We start from the raw sequence: 23321 nt of genomic DNA on the forward strand, positions 1-23321 counted from the left end.
CGTGTGACTGGGTAGTGGGTTGAACCTATTACAGTAAATATTTTTTGTGAAAATAGTCACGACTGAACTTATGAAATAAACAAAAAATCTATACCATTGATTAATTAGCCAACTGCTAAACATTACTGAATTTGTCCTGAATTCGTATAAATTTAATAAACTTACCATGCCTCCTTATCTTTACGTTTAGGATACTTGATGAGTGGTAAGTGAGTCCGTTCGTGCGGTCGTTGAGCTCTGATAAATCTTGATCCATGGCGAAATTTTATTTCTAACCAACGAATGGCATCTCGAGCACCAAGGCTTTCCCTTTTTTGTTGATCTAGTAGGTCAATTACTGAGGAAAATTATTGAAAAACATTTAACACAGTTGGTCTTTTTATCCTACGAAAAAATTTGATTAAAAATAATTTTTTTTTTCCAAGTACAGTACATGAACTGGTGTTCTTTTCTATGAGTATGGCAACAGCGAAGCTTGATACAGTAGTTGTTAAACACTTAAAACCGTTGTTAGTTATTATAAGTACAGACATGTAGCTGGGTAGCACCGACCCCATTAGTCAAACACTCACTCACTCACTTTTGACCCAGAATTGGACCAGAAGTTTACCCTGAAGAGGTTAGAGGGAAAGGTCAATTGATATGCCTCATTCAGGAGGAGGCCTGTCCTTGACCCTCAAATTTCCAGAAACTGACAAATTACACACTAAAGTGAACCTCTGAAGAGCATAAAAGTTGGCTTGGTATTGGGGTGTGCAGACGAACCGTGTACACCGGTCACTCGGTGGTCAAATACTTTGCTGCCAATTGTGGATTCACAATAAGGCATCTTGGTGTTCGAGACAGCGTTGAAGATAGTCCTGGGGGGTCACTTGTTCCTGGTCATATGTAATAACTTCTTGCTGTGTGGAATGGGCATTCTGGGATCCAGTACTAGTGGAAAAAAACACAATCTAGAAGAGACTCACCCAATCATTAGCCAATTTCCTTCTCATCATTACCAAAATATCCTTAGGGAGACACACCAAGGCGTACCTTATTTGTCCATTGGAAGAAAGAGATGATGGGCTGTGTCATCGCTCCTGACAGACAGTGCACATAATCGGTTTGGTATGTGACGAGCACTGATAGCAGGAGTTTAAGACCCTGTCTCACATACCAAAATGCCTTCCCAGTCAAAGTTGGTTCTCTCTCACATAAGTAGGTTGGCCAAGGCACCAGCCGCCCGTTAAGATACTACCACTAAAGAGTTATGGGGTCCTTTGACTGGCCAGACAGTATTACATTGGATCTTTCTCTCTGGTTACGGTTCTTTCCCTTTGCCTACACAGACACCGAATAGTCTGGCCTATTCTATACAGATTCTCCTCTATCCTCATACACCTGACAACACTGAGATTACCAAACAATTCTTCTTCTCTCGAGGGGTTAACTAGTAAACTGTATTTGTTCAGTGGCCACTTTCCTCTTGGTAAGGGTAGAAGAGGCTCTTTAGCTATGGTAAGCAGCTCTTCTAGGAGAAGGACACTCCAAAATAAAACCATTGTTCTCTAGTCTTGGGTAGTGCCATAGCCTCTGTACCATGGTCTTCCACTGTCTTGGGTTAGAGTTCTCTTGCTTGAGGGTACACTCGGGCACACTGTTCTATCTAGTTTCTCTTCCTCTTGTTTTGTTAAAGTTTTTATAGTTTATATAGGAAATATTTATTTCAATGTTTTTGCTGTTCTTAGAATATTTTATTTTTCCTTGTTTCCTTTCCTCACTGGGCTATTTTCCCTGTTGGAGCCCCTGGGCTTATAGCATCCTGCTTTTCCAACTAGGGTTGTAGCTTAGCATTTAATAATAATAATAATAATAATCCTGGCCATTGGTCTTCCTGGACTTCTTCAATGATATCCTTTTAGAAATAACAGTGTCTGAAGAACCTAATAAAGACAAGGCAGAGGATGAGGAACAATTACAGTAGTAGTAGAAGAGGAGGAGGAAGAGTCCACACATTCCTTCTTGCCAGCCTTCTTTCAGTCGAGGAATTGGAAACCGAAGACAATGCTTCCACACATGACTTTACAATAGCAGCCCCTACACTATGGTTGGTTACAAAAACCTCAAGCAATTCCACAGGATAAGCAAGAGTCTGAAAGACATTGCAGGGGCAGCCATAGAAATCCTACTGGCTGCAAAAAGAAAAAGAAAAGAAATCTCCAGTAGATGGAGCACCAACAAGGACCAAGGAAGACAGACATCTTTAGTTTCAGGTTGTTGTAGTCGTTATATAGCCACACAGAGACGGGATGACTACGAGCAGTCATGCCTCCAGTCAGAAAATGGGACATTTCGATGTATTCCATTTGGCATGGTCGATCCAGTATAGAGACAATTAAGCATCAGATTACAACTTCAGTCAAATTTGCACTCTGTGTCTCTTCTTTAGCAGTTAAATTACAGAAGATGGCTGAATACATGGATACACTAGCAGCAGCTCTTTCCGTTGTACTAATAGCCTTGTTCCATTGGTTTGAAGATATTTATGCCAGGTAACTGAAAAGGCGTCGAAATGCAAGGACGACTCCTATTTTTGTTCCCGAGATATGGAACTTTTATGAATGAATCGAAGTAATGAAGATCACACCAACAATCACGTCGAAGCTCCCAATCAACATTTACAATATGAGATATGAATGCATCATCATACAATCATGAAATTTATTGATGCTTTATGGAAAGTTCAGAAAGGACGTGATGTATTTTCGAAAAGTTGATTGCTGAATATCAACCCTTAAAAAAGCTAAAAAAAAAAAAAAAATTGGAGATGCTGACAAACAATAAAATCATAATGAAAGTTGAATCATTAGATTCTATTGAATTCCTGAAGTGTATTGCTCATAATTACGAAATGAAAAAGTAATTTCTGAGAATAAACAGCTTTAGTGTTTTTCATTTGTTTTGAAATACAATATTTGCCTTAAGTTTTCAAGTTACATTATCCTGTTATTGTTTCAATAGGATCCTTAATTCCCTAAATGAATAAAGACATATTGAAAATTGGGTGCTTTCAAGGCTTTTATCCTTATTTTGTGTTGGCTGATAGCCTCCAGTCAAAGAAAGTGATGTTGAAACAGTCTCGAGCCTAAACAACTAGGCTAAATACTGTAGTCTATTTTTCAAACACCGAATCAGTCAGGACAAATGGGCTACGATAAATCAGTCACATCAAATAGGCTACATTGAATCAGCCTCGCCAAATGGGCTACATTGAATCAGCCTCGCCAAATCGGCTACATTGAATCAGCCTCGCCAAATGGGCTACACTGAAACTTATCAAAACCCCTAGCCAAAAAGACCAGATTAATTTCTCCAGCAACAAGATTCAGTCCAAATTTGATAGTCAGTAAGAGTATATGTATACTGCTCTGAGGTGAAGTATAAAGGGAGCGTTTAGCTGATAGACAGGTGGGCTGGGCTTTCCTCGCCATCTGTCAGTACTGTCCTATAGTTACAATTACCTCATAAAACACAACAGCCGTTCCAGCTTCACTGAAGTCATAATCCTAATGACACAAATTTGGAAGCAATTTGTATTTTTCCTAACGATACAAACCTGTAGCTATTTGTAGGGGTTATCTTTCACCAAAGCTGGAAGACTAGCGATAAAGACTTTTGAGCAAGGTGGAACTACCCTACCACTAGTTAGCAGGGGGTAGGCGGGGCAGCCAGCTACTCCGCTCACACACACACACCCACCTGTGTTGTTTCATCCCTTTTTATAGCATGCAGGACTTCTTAGGGGACTGGTGATGGCAGGAAAATTTGTATAAATAGCTTCAGGTTTATATTGTTAGGAAAAATACAAACTACCTCCAAATGTCATGTTCCGACACTAAATACAAACCCTTGCTATTTATATGGATTGACTCGCTCCTTTGGAGGGTGGAAGTCTGAACCAACTAGCTGGTCTTTGACCCAGGGATTTTCCAATACATGCTACACACGTAACAGGGAGAAATCCTGGAACCTTACTAAATAATTCGTGCAAAGCACGGTTAATGGCCACACCAATCTGTGTAAATGTGTGATACTAGCAGTGTGACTAATCAAGGTAAGAAATCTTAGAAATGTAGGAATCTTAAGAATCAACTACAGACGTTTCCCAATTCCACCTTGCCAGGGGGTATGAGGAGGTAGCAAGTATACTGTATATCTCTATACCTAGTTACAAAAGGGAAAGGGTTCTGCCAAGAGACAGTGGAGGCCAGGTTTGCAGAATACTGTGGGTGCTGTTACCCCACAGGAGGAAGATGAAAGAAAGAAAGAGCCAGTCATTCTTTGTCATTCATCCCAGATTTAACCATGGTTAGACTCTGCCCTCCCCAATCTGCTACTTGTCCATCAAGGAGCTTGAGGTGTTATGAACCATTTACTGTGTAGCCACCACAGGGACAATGGAGAACGTCTCCATGTTCCTGTGGGTAACGTGTTGCAAGATGTGCACGGTGAAGGTCATTTGACGCTTTCATATGCCCACTGACAAGGCCTTCGTTGCAGGGGCATACTCATGCTCCTAATTTTAAGAGCTCTAGGTCTCCTCTATGAGAAGGATCCGGATTCAATACTCGGTTTGTTACTTTGTGAATCGCCGAGAATATGTTTTTGGTGCTCCTTCTCTTGACCTTCCCTGGGCTGACGAAGTGCTGAAACTCGGAGAGCTACTGTAGTTTCCTTGAGGTAGTACCTCAAGGTCTTCCCTGGCATAGTAGTCGTTGATCTGGATCATAGAGATACTACTGCTAGAGTTATTAGTTCCTTTGACTAGCCAGACAGTAATATAGATCCTTTCCTCAAGTTACAGCTGTTTCCTTTTGCCTACATATACACTGAATAGTCTGGCCTACTGTTTACATATTCTCCTCTGTCCTCATACACCTGACAACATTGAGATTACCAAACGATTCTTCCTGGCTCAAGGGGTTAACTACTGCAATGTAATCGTTCAGTGGCTACTTTCCTCTTAGTGAAGGTTAGAGGAGACTCTAGCTATGATAAGCAACTCTTCTAGAAGGACACTCCAAAATCAAACCATTGTTCTCTGGTCTTGGATAGTACCATAGCCTCTGTACCATGGTCTTTCACTGTCTTGGGGTAGAGTTTGCTTTCTTGAGGGTACACTTAGGCACACTATTTTATCTTATTCCTCTTCCTCTTTGTTTTTATAGTTTGTACAGTATATAAAAATGATATTTTCATAATAAAATAAATTTTTGAATATACTTACCCGCTGGTTATATAAAAGAGCTGAAGTCCCTGACGCCAGGGCAGAAAATTCAAATCTCGCGCTATCGAAGATACGCCAGGTGTACCAACCGCACCCTAGCGGTAGAACAGGTGGAACTACACACCAACTCCAGTTCTTCCATGCCTCATAGCCATACCATAGGTAGTCTCTAGAGGGGAGGAGGGAGGGTGTTAAATTTATATAACCAGCGGGTAAGTATATTCAAAAATTTATTTTATTATGAAAATATCATTTTTAAATATAAAACTTACCCGCTGGTTATATAAAAGAGCTGATTGACACCCCTTGGTGGCGGGTCAGAGACAGCTACATACAGAAAATTCACTTAAGGGTTACATACAATAAACTTAAGCAGTTCTCACCTGATAAGGAAGCTGACAGCAATGATACTCTGCCTCATTTCGTCCGCTATCCTTAAGAGATCCAGTAATCCACTCGGGCTGAAAATCTCTAGGAGCTGTCAAACGGTACAAACACCTATAACATGACAGGACCTCAACCAATACCCTTGTTCCGGGTGCACTCAAGGAACAAATTGACCACCTAGCCAAATCAAAGATTGCGGAAGACTGACGCCCAATCTCCACAAACAACCATAACAAACGAGTTCCAAGAGATAGAAAAGGGGTATTAGGAAAAAAGGGAACGTAGTGGTAGATCATTCACCTACTATCGCATTAGCCGCTATAAAAGGACCCAATGTAAAAAAGTCCTCATAGCGAGTCTGAACATTCTTCAAATAATGGGATGCAAAAACAGACTTACTTCTCCAAAATGTTGTATCCATCAGACTTTGCAGAGAACGGTTCTGTTTAAAGGCCACTGAAGTCGCTACCGCTCTGACTTCATGTGTCTTGACTTTGAGGAGCCTCTGATCCGACTCATCACACTGAGCATGAGCTTCTCGAATCAACAATCTAACGAAAAAAGACAAGGCATTCTTGGACATGGGCATCGAGGGTTTCCGGACTGCACACCACAGAGCGTCTGAGTTACCTCTCAGATTCTTAGTTCTGTCCACATAAAACCGTAGAGCTCTAACTGGACAGAGAACCCTTTCCAATTCATCGCCAGCCAAATCAGAAAGGTTAGAAATCTCGAAGGATTTGGGCCATGGTCGAGAAGGGTTTTCGTTCTTGGCCAGGAACCCCAGTTGCAAAGAACAAATGGCTTTCCCATTCCGAAAACCAATGTTCTTGCTTAAAGCGTGAACTTCACTAACTCTTTTCGCAGTGGCGAGGGTAACTAGAAAAAGGGTTTTCAAGGTTAAGTCCTTAAATGAAGCCGAGTGTAAAGGCTCAAATCTGTAAATCTCGTAGATCTTTATTATCAGAAAGGTCTAGGTTTCTGTGTCGAAAAACCGTCGTCAACATACTCCTGTAACCTTTAATAGTCGATGACGAGAAGTTATGTTTAGCTTTAAGGTCCAAGAAAAAATCTGCTATTTGGGAAAGCGATGTACTGGAAGAGGAAATCGCGTTAGTTCTACACCATTCCCTGAACAACTCCCACTTGGACTGATACACCTTGATGGTTGAAGACCTTCTTGCCCTTGCAATTGCCTTGGCTGCCTTCTTCGAAAATCCTCTAGCTCTAGGGAGTTTTTCGATAGTCTGAAGGCAGTCAGACGTAGAGCTCGGAGGTTTTGATGATTTCGGGCCAAGTGAGGTTGTCTGAGAAGATCGGGTCTCATGGGAAGGCTTCTCGGGACATCCACCATCCATTCCAGTACCTCTGGAAACCAGCTCCTTGACGGCCAGAACGGAGCTATCAGTGTCATTCTGGTCTCCTCGTGTGAAACGAACTTCTGAATCACTTTGTAAAGGATCTTGAACGGAGGGAAAGCATAAACCTCCATGTGTGACCAGTTCATCAGAAAAGCGTCTATGTGTAAAGCTTCGGGGTCTGGAACCGGAGAGCAGTAACACTCTAGCCGTTTGGTCTTCGCGGTGGCAAAGAGATCCACGAGAGGTCGACCCCATAACCGCCACAGACTCTTGCAGATGTCCGGGTGCAGAATCCATTCTGTGGAGAGAACCTGACCTTTCCTGCTGAGTCTGTCTGTGCTCACATTGTTGACCCCCTGGATGAACCGCGTCAAAAGAGTCGCCTTCCTTTCCTCCGCCCAGATGAGGAGCAGTCTTGCAATCTCGAACAGAGGCCAAGAGTGGGTCCCGCCTTGTTTCGCAATATAGGCCAGAGCTGTCGTGCTGTCCGAATTGACTTGGACTACCTTGCCCCTGATCTGCTTTTCGAAGCCGATGAGAGCCAGATGAATAGCTAAAAGCTCTTTTTGATTGATGTGGAGAGAGGTTTGCTCCACCGTCCAAGTCCCCGAAAGTTCCTGCTTCTCTAGAGTGGCTCCCCACCCCGAGTTGGAGGCGTCGCAACACAACACGAGGTTTGGGTTCCTCTGAAGTAAAGACAAGCCTTCTTTCAGTCTGGGCTCGTTGTTCCACCATTGAAGATGAGACTTGATGGAAGTCGAGATGGGAATGCAATCCCTGTCGAGGCTGTCCCCTTTCTTCCAATGGCGGTTGAGATGAAACTGAAGAGGACGCAAGAACAACTTCCCCAGGGTCACGAACTTCTCTAACGACGAGAGAGTCCCCAGAAGACTCATCCAATCTCTGACGGAGCAAAGATCTCTCTTCAGGAACGTTTGTACTTTTAGGAGGGCTGCTTGGATTCTCACCGACGACGGAAAAGCCCGAAAACTCCGACTGTGAATCTCCATCCCCAAATAAAGAATCTCCTGGGATGGAATGAGTTGTGATTTTTCCGAGCTCACCAGGAGACCCAGTTCTCTGGAGAGATCCAAAGTCATCTTGAGGTCCTTCAAACAACAATCGGCTGAGGAGGCTCTTATCAGCCAATCGTCCAGATACAGAGAGGCCCTGATTCCCCTCGAATGCAGCATGCTTGCCACGTTCAGCATGATCTTGGTGAACAATAGAGGAGCCGTGCAGAGTCCGAAACAAAGAGCCCTGAACTGGAAGACCTTGTTTCCGTCCATGAACCTCAGATAACGTCTGCAGCTGGGATGAATCGGAAGGTGGAAATAGGCATCCTGAAGATCTAAAGAGACCATCCAATCGTCCTTCCTCACAGCTGCCAGAACTGTTTTCTGAGTCTCCATAGTGAACGTCGAGTTTTGGACGTGACCATTGAGCACACTTACGTCCAGAACCGGTCTCCACCCCCCGGAACTCTTGGGTACTAGAAAAAGGCGGTTGTAAAACCCCGAAGACGTAACATCCTGCACTTCCTCTATTGCTTGTTTCTCTAATAAAAGAGACGTCTGTAGAAGCATGGCTTGTTTCTTGGGACCCTCTCTGTATTTGGGCGAAAGATCCACTGGATCTGTGACTAAAGGAGGATTGGTCAGGAAGGGGATCTTGTAGCCTTCCTTTAACACCTGGACGGACCAGGGGTCCGCTCCATTCCTCTCCCAAGCCTCCCAAAAGTGAGTCAACCTGGCCCCCATTGCTGTCTGAAGGAGAGAGCAGTCAGACTTTACCTCGGCCGGACTTGCCCCCTCTGCCTCTAGGTTTCCTTCCTTCTGGTTTAAAAGAGCCTCTTCCAGAGGGCTTCCCACGAAAGGACTGAGGACGAAACCCAGAAGAAGATTCCTTAGGTTTACGAGAGGAGAATGACGGAGGCAAAACTTTCCTAGTCGAATGAGTAACTAAGTCATGTGTGGCCTTCTGAGTGAGAGCAGTAGCCACCTCGCCCACCAATTCCTGAGGAAATAAAGAATTAGACAAAGGTGCGAAAAGAAGGCCCGTTTTCTGATAGGGAGACACTCCTGCGGAGAGGAAAGAGCACATCGTGGCCCTTTTCTTGAGAATTCCAGCTGTAAACAAGGCAGCAAGTTCGTTGGAGCCATCCCTCACACCTTTGTCCAAGCAGGACATCAAATGAACCAAACCACTAGTGTCCGTTTCTGTCATATAAGAGACCCTCTTACTCAAAGCCCCCAAAGCCCAGTCCAAAAAATTAAAAACTTCGAAGGCCCTGAAAAGACCTTTAAGCAAATGGTCGAACTCTGGAATGGACCACCAAATCTTCGTCTTCCTTAAGGCAAGACGACGAGAAGCATCTACCAAACTTGAAAAATCCCCTTGTGCAGAAGAAGGAAAACTCAAGCCCAACACTTCACCAGTCTCATACCACACACTAGATTTAGAGGCTAACCTAGCGGGAGGAAAGGCAAAGGCCGTCTTGCCAAAAGATTTCTTGGAGTCCAACCAAGAACCCATTAACTTCAAGGCCCGCTTAGAGGATCGAGAAAGAACCATCTTGGTGTAAACTGGAACCTTAGTAGCTTTACCTAAGATGAATTCAGAAGGCGGAGAACGAGGGGCCACAGGGGTAAAAGAATCCGGGAAAATTCCAGTCAGAATAAGCATAAACTTGCGAAGGTCCACAGCATGCTGATAATGCTTCTCCTCCTCATTCTCAGAGACTTCCTCAATAGGATTATCCTCATCCGACTTTTCCTCTGGTTCGTCTTCTGGCAGTGCAGCAACAGCCGCAGCCTGAACCGAAGGAACAACGTCTGGATGGGACTGCCTGTCAAGGCCAACATCTGTGTCAATTTGATGGGGAGAAGTAGAAGTAGATTGATGCGAAACACGGACATGTAGACGATCATCCTCAACCAACAACTGTTTAGACCGCTTAGAATCCGACTGTTGTTGAACAGAAGAACGCTTGAAATCAGAAGGTAACTGTTGAAGATCGCCGCGAGGTCGCGTAAAGTCCGAGGACTGTTGCTGCGAACGATCAAAGTAGTCAGGATGTCGCCGCTGTAAACCAATGTTTTGACGCGACGCGTCCAAAAGTTGTTGCCGCGGGCGATCCACTACTTCAAATTGTTGCCGCGTCTCGTCCACTTGTCGACGCCGATGCTCTTCCCCGCGACCAGAATACGCAAACTGGTCAACCAAAACTCTCTGACGCGACTCATCAAAATCAACCTGGCGTTGAACACTGTGAATGGGAGACCGTCTAAGTGATAACTCGTCAAGACCAGATACCATCGAGCGTTTGTGCGATAACTGGTCTGACATCGAACGCCCAGACACAACGCCAACACCTGGTTGATAAGAATCCATCAACGACGAGAGTTGTTCCTTCATAGACAAAAGCGCAGTCCATTTCGGATCAACAGAACTCCTAGAAGGAAGATTCGCACTAGTGTCACCACGCATTTCAGGGGAAGAAAGCCAATCCGATGGAAGAGGAGGTGCATGAATAGTAACAAGGTCCGAATCGGAAGGAATCATATCCACACGAACACGGTGATCTGAACGTTTGGCCGGAGTGCAAGCGCTGGGAGAACGGAAACGTTCCGGTGAACCCCACGAACTACATCCTGGACGCACAGGCGATTCCCGACGCTGTGAATCAACATGGGAGCGTTTAAGCGGTCTCGACGCTCGCCGCCAGATCTCACTCCCCGACCCTTCATCGGAAGACGGGGATAACGTATGAACCTCACCTTTCCTACGATGAGGGTGAACGACCTGAGCTACGGCAACAGGAACGTTCGAGGGGACGTCTGCACGATTGATGATGCTTCTCGTTCCCTTAAGCCGTTCGACATTACTTCTCCCATGGGTTCGAGAGCTCGAAAGAGGTCTAAGGCTAGGTGAACGACAAGATCGTGCCGACGCACCCTCCGCAACACTAAACACATTATCAACACTTGTCACAACACCGAGAGAGTCACGATTCTTCGGTACCACATCAGACACTCGTGTCGACGCACCTTCCGCAACACTAAACACATTATCAACACTTGTCACAACACCGAGAGAGTCACGATTCTTCGGTACCACATCAGACACTGAAACACTTTCCACAGTTCCGATAGGCTCACGGTTTTTCAATACCTTTAACTCGGAAAAGATAGTATTTCTATCGGCTGCTAAGGACTCAACTTTCTCACCAAGAGACAAAATAGCAGTAAACATGTCCTTCATAGTAGGTTCCTGATCTACCACCACAGGGGAAGGAACAGGATTAGGAACAGGTAAATTAGGTAAGGTTCTATCCACAGATCGGGAAGAACTACGCCTAACTCTATCTCTCTCTAATCTCCTAACATAACGATCGAAAGTAACAAAATCATCATTAGTTAAGGAAAGACACTCATTACACCTATCATCTAATGAACAAAATTTACCCCTACATTTTACACAAATAGAATGAGGATCAATAGATCCTTTAGGAAGTCGTGTACGACAACCCTCACTAACACACCTACGCTGAGCAGGGGAGGAGTCGGCCATTTAAAAGTTAACGTGAGAGACCGACAAGCAAAAAGTAAGGGAAAAAGCAATAAAGAAAATCTCAAACAAAAAGATTTCAAGATAAGAACCAAGGAAAATTAATCAACGATAGCTTAAACTCAAAAAAGAACGTTGTACATCACCAAACAACTTCCCAAGAGAGTAAAAACACGAGAGCGAACTTCTGTATGTCAGTCAGCTATGACGGCAGAGAGAAGAACTGGAGTTGGTGTGTAGTTCCACCTGTTCTACCGCTAGGGTGCGGTTGGTACACCTGGCGTATCTTCGATAGCGCGAGATTTGAATTTTCTGCCCTGGCGTCAGGGACTTCAGCTCTTTTATATAACCAGCGGGTAAGTTTTATATTTAAAAAATTTATTTTAATATTTTTACTTTTCTTGAAATATTTTAATTTAATTGTTAATTATTTTTCTTGTACAGTAGTTTCCTTATTTCCTTTCCTCACTGGGCTATTTCCCCTGCTGAAGCCCTCAGGCTTATAGCATCCTGCTTTTTCAACTAGGGTTGTAGCTCAGCAAGTAATAATAATAAAAGGGCACGCTATGATGGACTCCCAATGCGAAGAGCTCAAATCTGAGGTCTGAGCTGTCAGGAACAAAGTAAAGTATTACCTGGTCCATCGCCGTGAATGAAAGATGTTGAAGGCGGCCCTGGGATATGGCAAGTCTCTTGGCCTAGGCCAGCACGAGCGGGAGACCTGTCCTCGAGGTCTAGTGAAGATCAGCTGCTTGGAGCCATGGATTGTAGGGAGCACACTCGTGGACCGAAGGAAGCGAATCATGCCCTGTGGAGAAGGTTTAGGTTCCGACTGAGGGGAGGTAGGCTCAAAACTCTGCATGAAGAGAGGTGATGCCGACGTAGAGGATAGGTTAATTCCTTCTGGTCTGAAGGCGAAGCTTAAGGACAAGCGGTGGCCTTTCATTGCCGAGACCGAGAGCAAAGGTAAACGAGATGCCCAGAGGGGAGAGATAACCCTTCCACAACCCTAACCAGAGAAAACACTCCACCTGGCCTGGAAGACATAAGCCAAAAAATTCACGCGGGTATCCTGTTCGCACCTTTTGGCGGAAAGGCAACTCTCAGAGAGGAGAAGCTGGATAGTCCCCAGGCGTGAAGTCGCAGCAAAGCTACGGTTTTGTAGAAGATATTCATGACTCTACTAGAAGATCGTGTCATAGATGGAGATCTCTCTGAATCTCCGTTGGGAGTTGCAGACATGTCAGCTGGGTGCGATAAGTCTCCTGGGGAAGACAAATCCGATGGCGAGCCGAGTCTTCTAGTGAGACGAGACCGCCAATGATGTGGCCTGCTCTGAAGAGTGATGACAGGGAATGGCAGAGTCAAATTCCCCCCGGAGGAATTTTCCGACAGGGAGACCGACTCGTAAAGGAAGACATTCTCGTCAAGGACGGGAAAAAGAGACCAACGTCTGTTGCCGCTGTCGGCGATTCTTCCCGCAAGCAAGAAGATTGCTGAACAAAGGCTGGAGGAGGGAACCTCCCTAGGAATGGGAGCGAACTAATCCAATTTCCACCGGAGGAATTCCCCGAAGGGCAAAAAAAACAGGTGAAAAAATTTTCTCTTATGAGCAGGAAAAGCGACCAATCATCTGTTGCTGTTGTATACGATTCTTCCCGTAAGTAGGAAGATTGCATTTTAAGGAGATTTAATGATGGTACCATTCAGGCTCTGACCAGAGTCCTGTGGTTGAGTGGGTATAGCATGCCAACCCCCTTTTCTTTGATGCATCTGAAGGGAGCATGAAATCCACAAAAGAGAAAACGAGGAAGTCGACTCAGTCTGTCAACTTTCTTCTCAGGCTTGTCTCTTGTAGAAACCCAGAATAAAGGGAAGATCCCTCATGCTGAAAAAATTGGGATCTTGCTGTCCCTGAAGACGTTGGATTCAATGGAGACAGATGCAGGCTTGACAAACCAGAGTGAAAACAGTGACATATGAGATTTAACTACTGCTGGTAGAAAGAGAATCTTGAAGAAGGAAGAGCTATCGCCCTCTTTCGCCTTGGACCCCGTCGTTCTACAGAAAACTTCTGCAGGCTGATGACAATGAACATGTCTAAGGATACCCATCCCTGATAAGGAAGTCAGGATCTCTCGAGATGACGCCAATCCTCACAAACTCAGATAGTGGTAAACTGATGGAACTGTCTCAGTAAGCCATCAAGGCTGTTAGGATCAGCCAATCGTCCCGATATCTTCGGAGAACGAGGCAGATCCTTAAAGTTCAGGTTGACACGTGTAAAACCCTCATGAAAACCTGAGATTCTACTGAAACCGAAGCACCGAACCTTGACATGGAATGACTGTATGAACACAGAAAGCTCCCTTGAAGACGGATATCCAGGAAAACTAGGAGTACGAGTCCTAGTGGTTGAACGTGCACAGGTCCTGGACTAATTGCATATTTGACTGCAAGTCTTCTCCTTGCCAGATAGTGCGATGAACACACTTGTTCCCAGAGGAGAGGACGAAACTGGACTCTTCCATATAGGAAGAACTGACTAGGAGCTTGGAGATATTTTGGCGAACATCATCCTGTACGACCGGATGTTCGGATCGCGAGAATCAAAGAGAGGACTGCCCTCACACCTAGATAAGTAGGTGGAAGATATAGAAGTGTATGCTCATGTAGCTGGGCTGTAGATTCTCTGTCCTTGCTGAAAAGAGGTGCATACTCCAAGCTCTTATGAGGAGATTATACATTATTGGATAAACGTCGCTTGAGGACATGAAAGTGAGTTATCCTTTGAAAATAACGTCGGCTGATGGCAGAACTCAGGCCGCGGAAGAGCGTCATTGTCAGATGGTTGACGAACAAGAAAGCTAGGGGTTGGTCGTATATGCCTCTCAGGGGAAGGATTTCATGGATGGAAGCCGAAGATTTTTGTGAACAGATCCTAGGGACCCTAGGCCAACGGAGACAGAGAGCAAGAAGAGATGCCAACATCCTTTGGAGTTCTCAAGGGGTTACCCATCCAAAGGGCTGACCAGAGCCCACGCTGTCTAACTTCACAGGCTGGGATAATCCTTGCAAATAAGTTGCTATAGCCAAAGCGTAATCCAGCACTGAACTCAATCCCTTAGAACCGAGGGAATGAAAAGGTGAATAACCCCATGGGGTCAAGTCTCCTGGAGTAGGGATGAAGGGCTAAGGAGCAGATCCAAGGAATCGGTACCAAGAACAGTGTTCGAGATCCAGCAAACTTCCAAACTTATGATGCTAAACTCCTTCCACTGCATGTGGGAAGAGCTACTGAACTAGCGCAACCTGAAGAGACTTGGTAAAGACGATCTATGTTGTCTAGATGAGGATATTCTCCGATGAATAGAGGAGCAGAAGTCACATCGAGAAGGGCAGTATGCTTGATAGAAGTGAGGGTCTCAGCCAGAACAGATCGTCAAGGAGAGCCACTTCACCTCAGAAAATAGTTACGAGGAAAACCCTTAGATGCTGGAAGTGGTTGCTGGCACAAACAACAACTAGATTAGCTGATTAGTGACGATCCAAAACAGGGGAGTGACAATTACGAACAGGCGAAGGGCGAGATCTTGAACAGCAAGTGCCAATCGTAAGTTGGCGAATGGTGAGCTAGTGAACAGTGACGATCGTAAGCTGGTGAACGATCTCACGTTCGCGACCTGAAGGATGATCGTGGGCAATCATGAGAGGATGGTGTAGTTGCAGCTTGGATGGGAGAGGCGAGTCCACTGGGTGTGATGAGTCTGCAGGGTAAGAACCATCTGGATGAGATGGGACCTGGGCTAGACGAGTGTTGGGCGACGAGGTATGTTCCCGAAGAGAAAGAGCGGGTAATAAACGAATACAATTTCCTCTGGAGGAATCGTCCGAAGAGAAGGTCGAAAAGGTGAACGAAAACTCCTGTGGAGAGGAAAGGCAACCAACATCTGCAGGCCCTGTCGATAAATCCGCTGAAAGGAGGAAGAATGCCGAACAGAGGCTGGTGGAGGGACTCTCCCTAGGAGGGGAAAATTCCAACACCTAGAGGCAAACCTCCAGGCAACACTCACTGCATTTCCTTAACAAGCTCTAGCTGAAATTGAAGGATGACATTGAGTGTTGCCTGAGAACGAAGTCTAAGCTCATTTTCTGGGTACCCCCGAAGGGGTTACCTGAAGCACGACATCAGCACGAAGGACAGGAATGACTGAATCCAATTTCTGCAAGAGAAATTCCTAGAAGGGAAGACTGAACAAGTGATCGAAGTCTCTCCAGCAGAAAGGAAAAGCCGACCAACATCTGCTGCCGCTTACGGCAATTCTCCCAGCAAGCAGTTAATTGCCAAACAGTGCCTGGTGGAGGGACATTCCCTTGGAAGGGAAAATTCCAAAACCAGGAGGCAAACCTCAAATTGAAAGTTGACATATAGTGTTGCCGGAGAAATAAAGTTGAAGCTTGTTTCTGTGTTCCCCCTGAAGGGATTACCCAAAGAACTAAGGATTTCTCCCCTTGAAGGAGTTACCCAAAGAACTCCTGGGAGTTCTAAACAGCCACTGCTCTGAAACTGCCGCAGACACAGGTGAAGGTGGAGACTGGCAGGATCATCCAACTTCACACTAATTACATCAGCTGATAGCATCAAGGAAAAAAAAAAAAAAAAAAACCCTCAGAAGGATAACCTAATCCGCTGATAGGAGAGATTTTCCCCAAGAGGCACCGGAACAAGCTAATGACACGGACTCTCTATGCCAGCTGTTATCGTTGAAAGGAGGAGAGCAGTGTTAAAAGAGCCGAAGAAAAGTTAGATTAACCCTTTTTATGTAGATTTAATTAGCTGAAGAACTACTTGGGAGAACAGTCTAACCCGAAGAGGGGGAAGTGTTCCCCGAGAGGCACAGGATCTGCTGCTGCCCACATAATGAGGGAGAGCAGCATCATCAGCAAAGAGGAGCAAGACCAAAGTCCAGCTCTGGGGAGGCCGCAAGCGGTCTTCCCTCCGATGAACTCACAGGGAGAGAGCGACTTTAACATCAGAACGGAGGAGTATTCACACAAGACAACTCCCTTAAGGCGGAGGCCAGGTCGCTGCACTGAGAAGCAGGGGAGGCCACCAGTCTACAGGTTGTCCGGCATCGAAGGGGAAAAGACCGTAAAAGGTTTCTTCGCCCTCCAGAATGCCGCATTATACTAACACGAAATAAATATACAGTATATATATATATATATATGTATATATACATACATATATATATATATAATTCTCTCTCTCTCTCTATTCCACCTTCCCCTATATATATATATATATATATATATATATATATATATATATATATATATATATATATATATATATACACACACAGTGGAACCTCTGCATACGATCTTAATTCGTTCCGGGATCTGCTTTGTATGTTAAAACAATCTTATGTTGGAGCAAATATTCCCATAAGAATACACTGTAATTTGTATAATTCGTTCTACAACCCAAAAACCTTTGACAACTCCTTAATAAATTACTACACATAATTACACATAACAATAATACAATTGCATTATATAAGAGAGATGTAAAAAAGAATAATTATAGAGAAATAATAAATAAAAAAGGGGTTTTTATTGTCACTTTACCTTTAGAGACAGGCCAAAGCAGGTGTAAGATTTGCTACGCAGATTTGCTACGCAGGAGGTAGAGATGGTGACTGCAATAATGTACCGTAACTTACTCTAACTTACACTATGTGAACTTTAACCTAACTTAGCTTATTTTTTTTTTTCTATTTTTTTATTTTATATTATTTTTTTTCTTTCTGATTTTTATTTTTCATCACATTCACTTCAATTCAATCTTAATTTTCTTTGCTTCACTTTGATCCCCTTCGATAGTTTGACTGCTTTAATGGCTTCCTTCTGCTTGATGATTGTCGAGATTGTAGACATATTACGGCCATATTGTTTAGCCAGATCATTCACAAGCACACTGCGCTCATGTTTTTCTATAATTTCTTGCTTCAATTCTAATGAAAGCATTGCCTTCTTCCTTTTCTTACCACTACTTATACATATATATATATATATATATATATATATATATATATATATATATATATATATATATATATATATACAGGTATTGCTCGACTTACGACGGAGATTGGGACCGAGAGACGGGTCGTAAGTCGAGTTCGTCATATGTCGAACTAAAAAAGTGAAGTTTCCGTAGATTTATTATGATGCGTTATAATTCGGCAATAATCTCGATCATATTTTTATCAATATTGTATTACTGTCTATCACTATTCCATTTTCTTCTTTGAAAGGATATCATATGCTCTATTAATGCATTTTTTGTATTCTAAGTATCAATTTTGGAAGCATTTTACCAGTCAAGAATTACTTAAAATTTTGTTTATCTTTGGTTTATGATCAGCTGATCTGAAAGTGCCGCTACCTACCGTATCAAAATATGGCATATATGCGAATGGCATTTTTTTTTTATTTCTTAACATATTTCTTAACATCTTAACAATATGTTACAGAAAATCAGTTTCCATACAGTTCGTCTTATTATTAGGTATCATGCGAAATCGTTGTAGCTCTTTCTGTGTGTGAGTGTGTGTGCTAGCTCTGGCAATCGCATACGGGTAGTTAATTTCTAAAGCTTCATAAAGTATTCAATTTTTCGTTCAATATTAAGCCTTCATATTTCATTAGACATTATTGTGTTTAATTGTGGTTTATTAAAGCATGTTCATACTTTATTTTCTAATTTCTTGAGCATTTTAATAATCAACAATTGCTTTTGATTTACTTTCGGTTGGGAGATCAGCTGATCTCAAGGTCACGCTGCAGTATTACGATTATGCGCACAAATAGTACCAATAACACTGATTTATGTAATTTTCTTGACATTCGAAATCTCTTCATAATGAATATTAACGCATCGCATCGGAAGAAAATCACTTGATTTGCCTCTCGCCTTCCGCCAGAAATATGAAGTCATCAGACTTTTTTTCTTAACTTTACGGTAAGTTGTACTAATCTCGTAACTAATGATACAGACCACTAAAACACTTTATATCGTTACTCTGTGTTTCGATGATGGGAATGCTGTAATAAGATTACTCGGCAACATAATGAAAGGAAATCACTCGGTTTGTCAGCGCGCTTCCGCCAAATACATGACGTCACAAGATATGTGACGTAAACTCTACAAAGAATGACTTGCAAAATATGTAAATCCATTTTCTTTTTTCTTGCAAGAAATGAAAAGAAAATACTAACTTACCAAACAAAAGTATTTTATTTTTATAATGTAAAAGGAATATATTATTTTCAAGAAAATATTTGCCCTATTAATATATTTTCTTTAGATAAACATCGATCCATTACCAGATATTGAATAAAAGTAGCGTACAGTCAAATTTACGCTACGTAGTACTCATGACAACCGATACAGACCCACAAAATACTTTGTATCGTTACTTAATATTTCGATAATGGAAATACTAATATTAATCGTTAGCCTATTGGAAGGAAATCACTGTATTGCCCGGACGCTTTCCGCCGGTGATGTGACGTCACTAGACATATAATATGAACTCGACAGATATTAAAACTTTTCTTAATGTATTTCTAACTGAAAATAAATACTGAATATTAACAATAAAAGAAAATAATAATTTACCAAGATAAATCAGTTTATATGTAGACAAGAAAATAGACTATTTTCAAGGAAATATTCGTCCTATTTCCGATAAACTTGTGACGTCATCACCCTGAAAAACCCGCCGTAAAGTCGAACAGTCGCGTCGCATAGGTCGTAAGTAAGTCGAGCAATACCTGTGTATGTATGTATGTATGTATATATATATATATATATATATATATATATATATATATATATATATATATATAAAGATTACAGGAATGTTTAAATATATAAAAACAAAAAAAGGAAAATCATTAAAGTCAAAGGCCAGTAAAACAGTTGGGAGGAGACACACACGTCTACTCTCCCCAAACCAAAAGAGAAGTCATGAAATAACACAGGTGTGTGTGTGTGTGTGTGTGTGTGTGAACAGGGTGGTCCAACTCGCTCAAAAGTCTTTACGGCTAGCCTTCAAGCTTTTCCGAAAGATAATTCCAATAAATAGCAAGGGTTTTTATTTAGTATCGAAACAAAGATGGCTTGTATTAAAGTAGAAACAAATTCACATTTACATTATGAAATGTTATGAAAATCAAAATCAATTATCACTAAAACCTTTCAATTTTATCCATAAAAATAATAAATAAATGTAGGTAAGCAGTACCTGTTTGAGGAATGATAATCATATGGGTAGGTTTTGAAAGTAACATCTTTATAGCAGCCAGATGATTAATGAGAACTGTAGCGTCAGGTACTAGATACATCCCAAGGGTAGCTCTGCGGGCAGTACGTTCCTCTAAGTTCCGCACCTCGTGCTGCAACCACTGAGCAGTGAGGGACTGCATGCCAGCCAAACGTCTAGATTCTTTCTTAGCAGGTGGAACAGACAGCATCTCTTCTTCAGTTGGTGACGCCGAGGATTCACGACTAATTCCATCCTAATAATTCATAAGAAATATACTTCAGTGTCAATCTTGTAAATCAGCACCAAACACACACTAGCTTCAACATTATCTTTTTCATCCAACTTCTACACTAAGCTAAAGGGCAATTTGCCTTGATGCATCTTTTCCAATTTCTTCTATTAAAAAAATCCTCTTCCACCAAAAACAATACTTTTCCTAATCCACCTTCACTTTATCATGCCATTTAATCCTTTGCCTTTGTTCCCCGACAGGTTCTGCCCAAAAACACTTCACTCTCTCCTCTCCCTTAACTGATACATACTCATACCATGTCAATCTTCAATCTCCTATCATATAAGTAATCTTGACTATCCCAGCTCTATTTGTCAGGATATGAGAGAGGAGGCGTATGCTCTATATCAGCCAAAAATAAAAAGTAACTAGATCACTGATCTGTGTATATATATATAGGTGGCTGGATACCCCTGGCCACCTCCTACCCAGTGTCTGGGTAGGGTTGCCACCTCGCACTAAAAGTTTAATTGGCTACCTTCCAGCTACGCTGAAAGAATAAATAACGTAAGGTTCGTTGATGCGGAATAAATCATCAACTCTATTTGTTCCCATTCTGCGCTATCATCTCTGCCATAACCACCAAATCAACTAAATGTAACCATCATTTTACTATACCACAGATCTCCATGCCTAATCCATTCACACATTAGCCTGTAAATTAAATGTTCAAATGAGATAAAAAAAATGTCCATTGTTTCAAGTACAGTAAAAGTTTTTTAACCTCAAAAATACATTATGAAGAAAATGTAAAAAATACAAAACTGGAAAATTAACAAGTCTTACCTGATCATTCTCTTTATTCTTGATTTTTTCACTGTCAACACCTTCCATCGAAAAACTATACAACCCAGCCTCATTACACCACAAAGGAGTGTCTGATCGAGCACTCATCTCTTTTCCAAATTTGCTTAGTCTTTCCACTCGCAAGAGAACCTGTTAGTAAGAGAGAGTTAGTAAAGACAGATATAGAAAGACCTGCATGAAAATATAAAACATTACCTCAATTGTCTTGTCAAGTCAAGCAACGGCTATGGTGAAATGGAATAAGGTATTCAGGCTTAATGCCAAGCACTAAATCAAGAGGTCATTCAAGGCTGCAGTGAATGTGTAAGGATATGAAATAACAAAAACTGAAATAAAATTAAATTAAATTAAAAGAAAATACATAAAAATTAACCAAGCAAAGTAGGCTATAATTTTTTTTTTTTTTAATATATTAATTTTATATATAAAATATAGGTCTTAAATGATGGCGATGCCATTCAGCAAAGAGGCGTTACTCCAGGGAAAATCTCTCACTTGCACTATGAAGTACAAATAAGGAGGTTGGACAGAAAGAAGTAAAGTATAGCAAATGCATATATTATATATTATACATGTATTCATTCATTCAAATAAAAAAATTCATACAAAACTAAAAAATAGCAATATGATGTGCTATTATTTAAAGTATATGAGAGACGGCTTACCAATTCCGAAGACTTCAAGTTGAGGGACTTATGTGTACTAGCATGATAAGTAGGAATTAGCGTATGTAGTAAGAGATCTTCTGGTAAAGGTGTACTTTCCATGCATCCAACCATTACATCTGAACACTTGGTCTTTCCTTCAACTGAATGTTGAACTATATCAATCACTTCGTCACGAACACCCTGGGAATCTGAAACAAAATGCCACACCCATGAAATAAAGTCAACCAAGGGGATTCTGTATACTGTACAATATTTTAGTAGTGTTATAAAGACTATTAATGACCTATACAAAGACAATCAAGGAGGACAGAGAAGGTCATATTAATACCCGAACAAGGAACTAAAAATTGGCAGATTTAATAAAATAGCAGTTTTTTATACCAGAATCCATTCCCTACAATGGGGTGGCTACAGACTGGCGAGGAGACTTTGGAGACATGCAATGTAATAAAAATAAGGGACAATCAATTAATAAAAACTCTTGGAATATATGGGAGCCTTTAAATATCATCTATCTTAGACGAGGCTACATCTTTACAGTGTGTAGCAACAGGTAATGGTGTTGCTTCTGAACAATACACCTATGTCAAAAAAATTTACATGTTACTACTAGCAATGAGGACTAGAAAAATCTATTCAATATTGGGGATTAATGTATCCATATTGAAACTAAATATTTCAAGTTCAGAAACAAAAAATGATATTTTAATTATAAAATAAATTTTTGAATATACTTACCCGGTGAATATATAATAGCTGCAACTCTGTTGCTCGACAGACACATACAATAAAAACTCGCCAGCGATCGCTATACAGGTTGCGGGTGTGCCCACCAGCGCCAACTGTCGGCCAGATACCACTCTCGATGTAAACAAAGACTCAATTTCTTCTCATCTCACTGCATCTCTATTGGGGAGGAAGGGAGGGTCGTTTAATTTATATATTCACCGGGTAAGTATATTCAAAAATTTATTTTATAATTAAAATATCATTTTTAAATATTTAACTTAGCCGGTGAATATATAATAGCTGATTCACACCCAAGGAGGTGGGTAGAGACCAGAGTTAAATATGTTTACGTCGTATAAGCTAAGAGTTTTTTATTTCATTTTGGCAGTTATCAATATAACAAAACCAAAATAAATAGGTACCTGGTAAGGAAGTCGACTTAGACGATTACTCTGTAAGTACGTCTTCCTTACGGAGCCCAGCGATCCTCTTAGGATGCTGACAGACCCCCAGGAGCTGAAGTATCAAGGGCTGCAACCCATACAACAGGACCTCATCAAACCCCTAATCTGGGCGCTCTCAAGAAATGACTTTGACCACCCGCCAAATCAACCAGGATGCGAAAGGCTTCTTAGCCTTCCGGACATCCCATAAAAACAACATTAAAACATTTCAAGAGACAGATTAAAAGGGTATGGAATTAGGGAATTGTAGTGGTTGAGCCCTCACCCACTACTGCACTCGCTGCTACGAATGGTCCCAGTGTGTAGCAGTTCTCGTAAAGAGACTGGACATCTTTCAAGTAAAATGACGCGAACACTGACTTGCTTCTCCAATAGGTTGCGTCCATGATACTTTGCAGAGATCTATTTTGCTTAAAGGCCACGGAAGTTGCTACAGCTC

General features: G+C 42.0%; 1 protein-coding gene across 1 annotated transcript in view; it reads right to left on the minus strand.

Moving 5' to 3' along the window:
* The window catches only part of Smg5 (Smg5 nonsense mediated mRNA decay factor), an 81154-nt gene that overhangs the window by 20559 nt on the left and 37274 nt on the right, over positions 1 to 23321 (minus strand). Inside the window, exons 12-15 of the mRNA XM_068346265.1 lie at positions 21687 to 21877; positions 21001 to 21150; positions 19902 to 20175; positions 166 to 337 (exon numbers count right to left, since the gene is read on the minus strand). Of these exons, the coding sequence (XP_068202366.1) occupies positions 166 to 337; positions 19902 to 20175; positions 21001 to 21150; positions 21687 to 21877 (787 nt within the window). The remainder of the gene's footprint in view (positions 1 to 165; positions 338 to 19901; positions 20176 to 21000; positions 21151 to 21686; positions 21878 to 23321) is intronic.

This window comes from Palaemon carinicauda, chromosome 22, assembly GCF_036898095.1.
Source record: "Palaemon carinicauda isolate YSFRI2023 chromosome 22, ASM3689809v2, whole genome shotgun sequence".
Taxonomy (NCBI): Eukaryota; Metazoa; Arthropoda; class Malacostraca; order Decapoda; family Palaemonidae; genus Palaemon; species Palaemon carinicauda.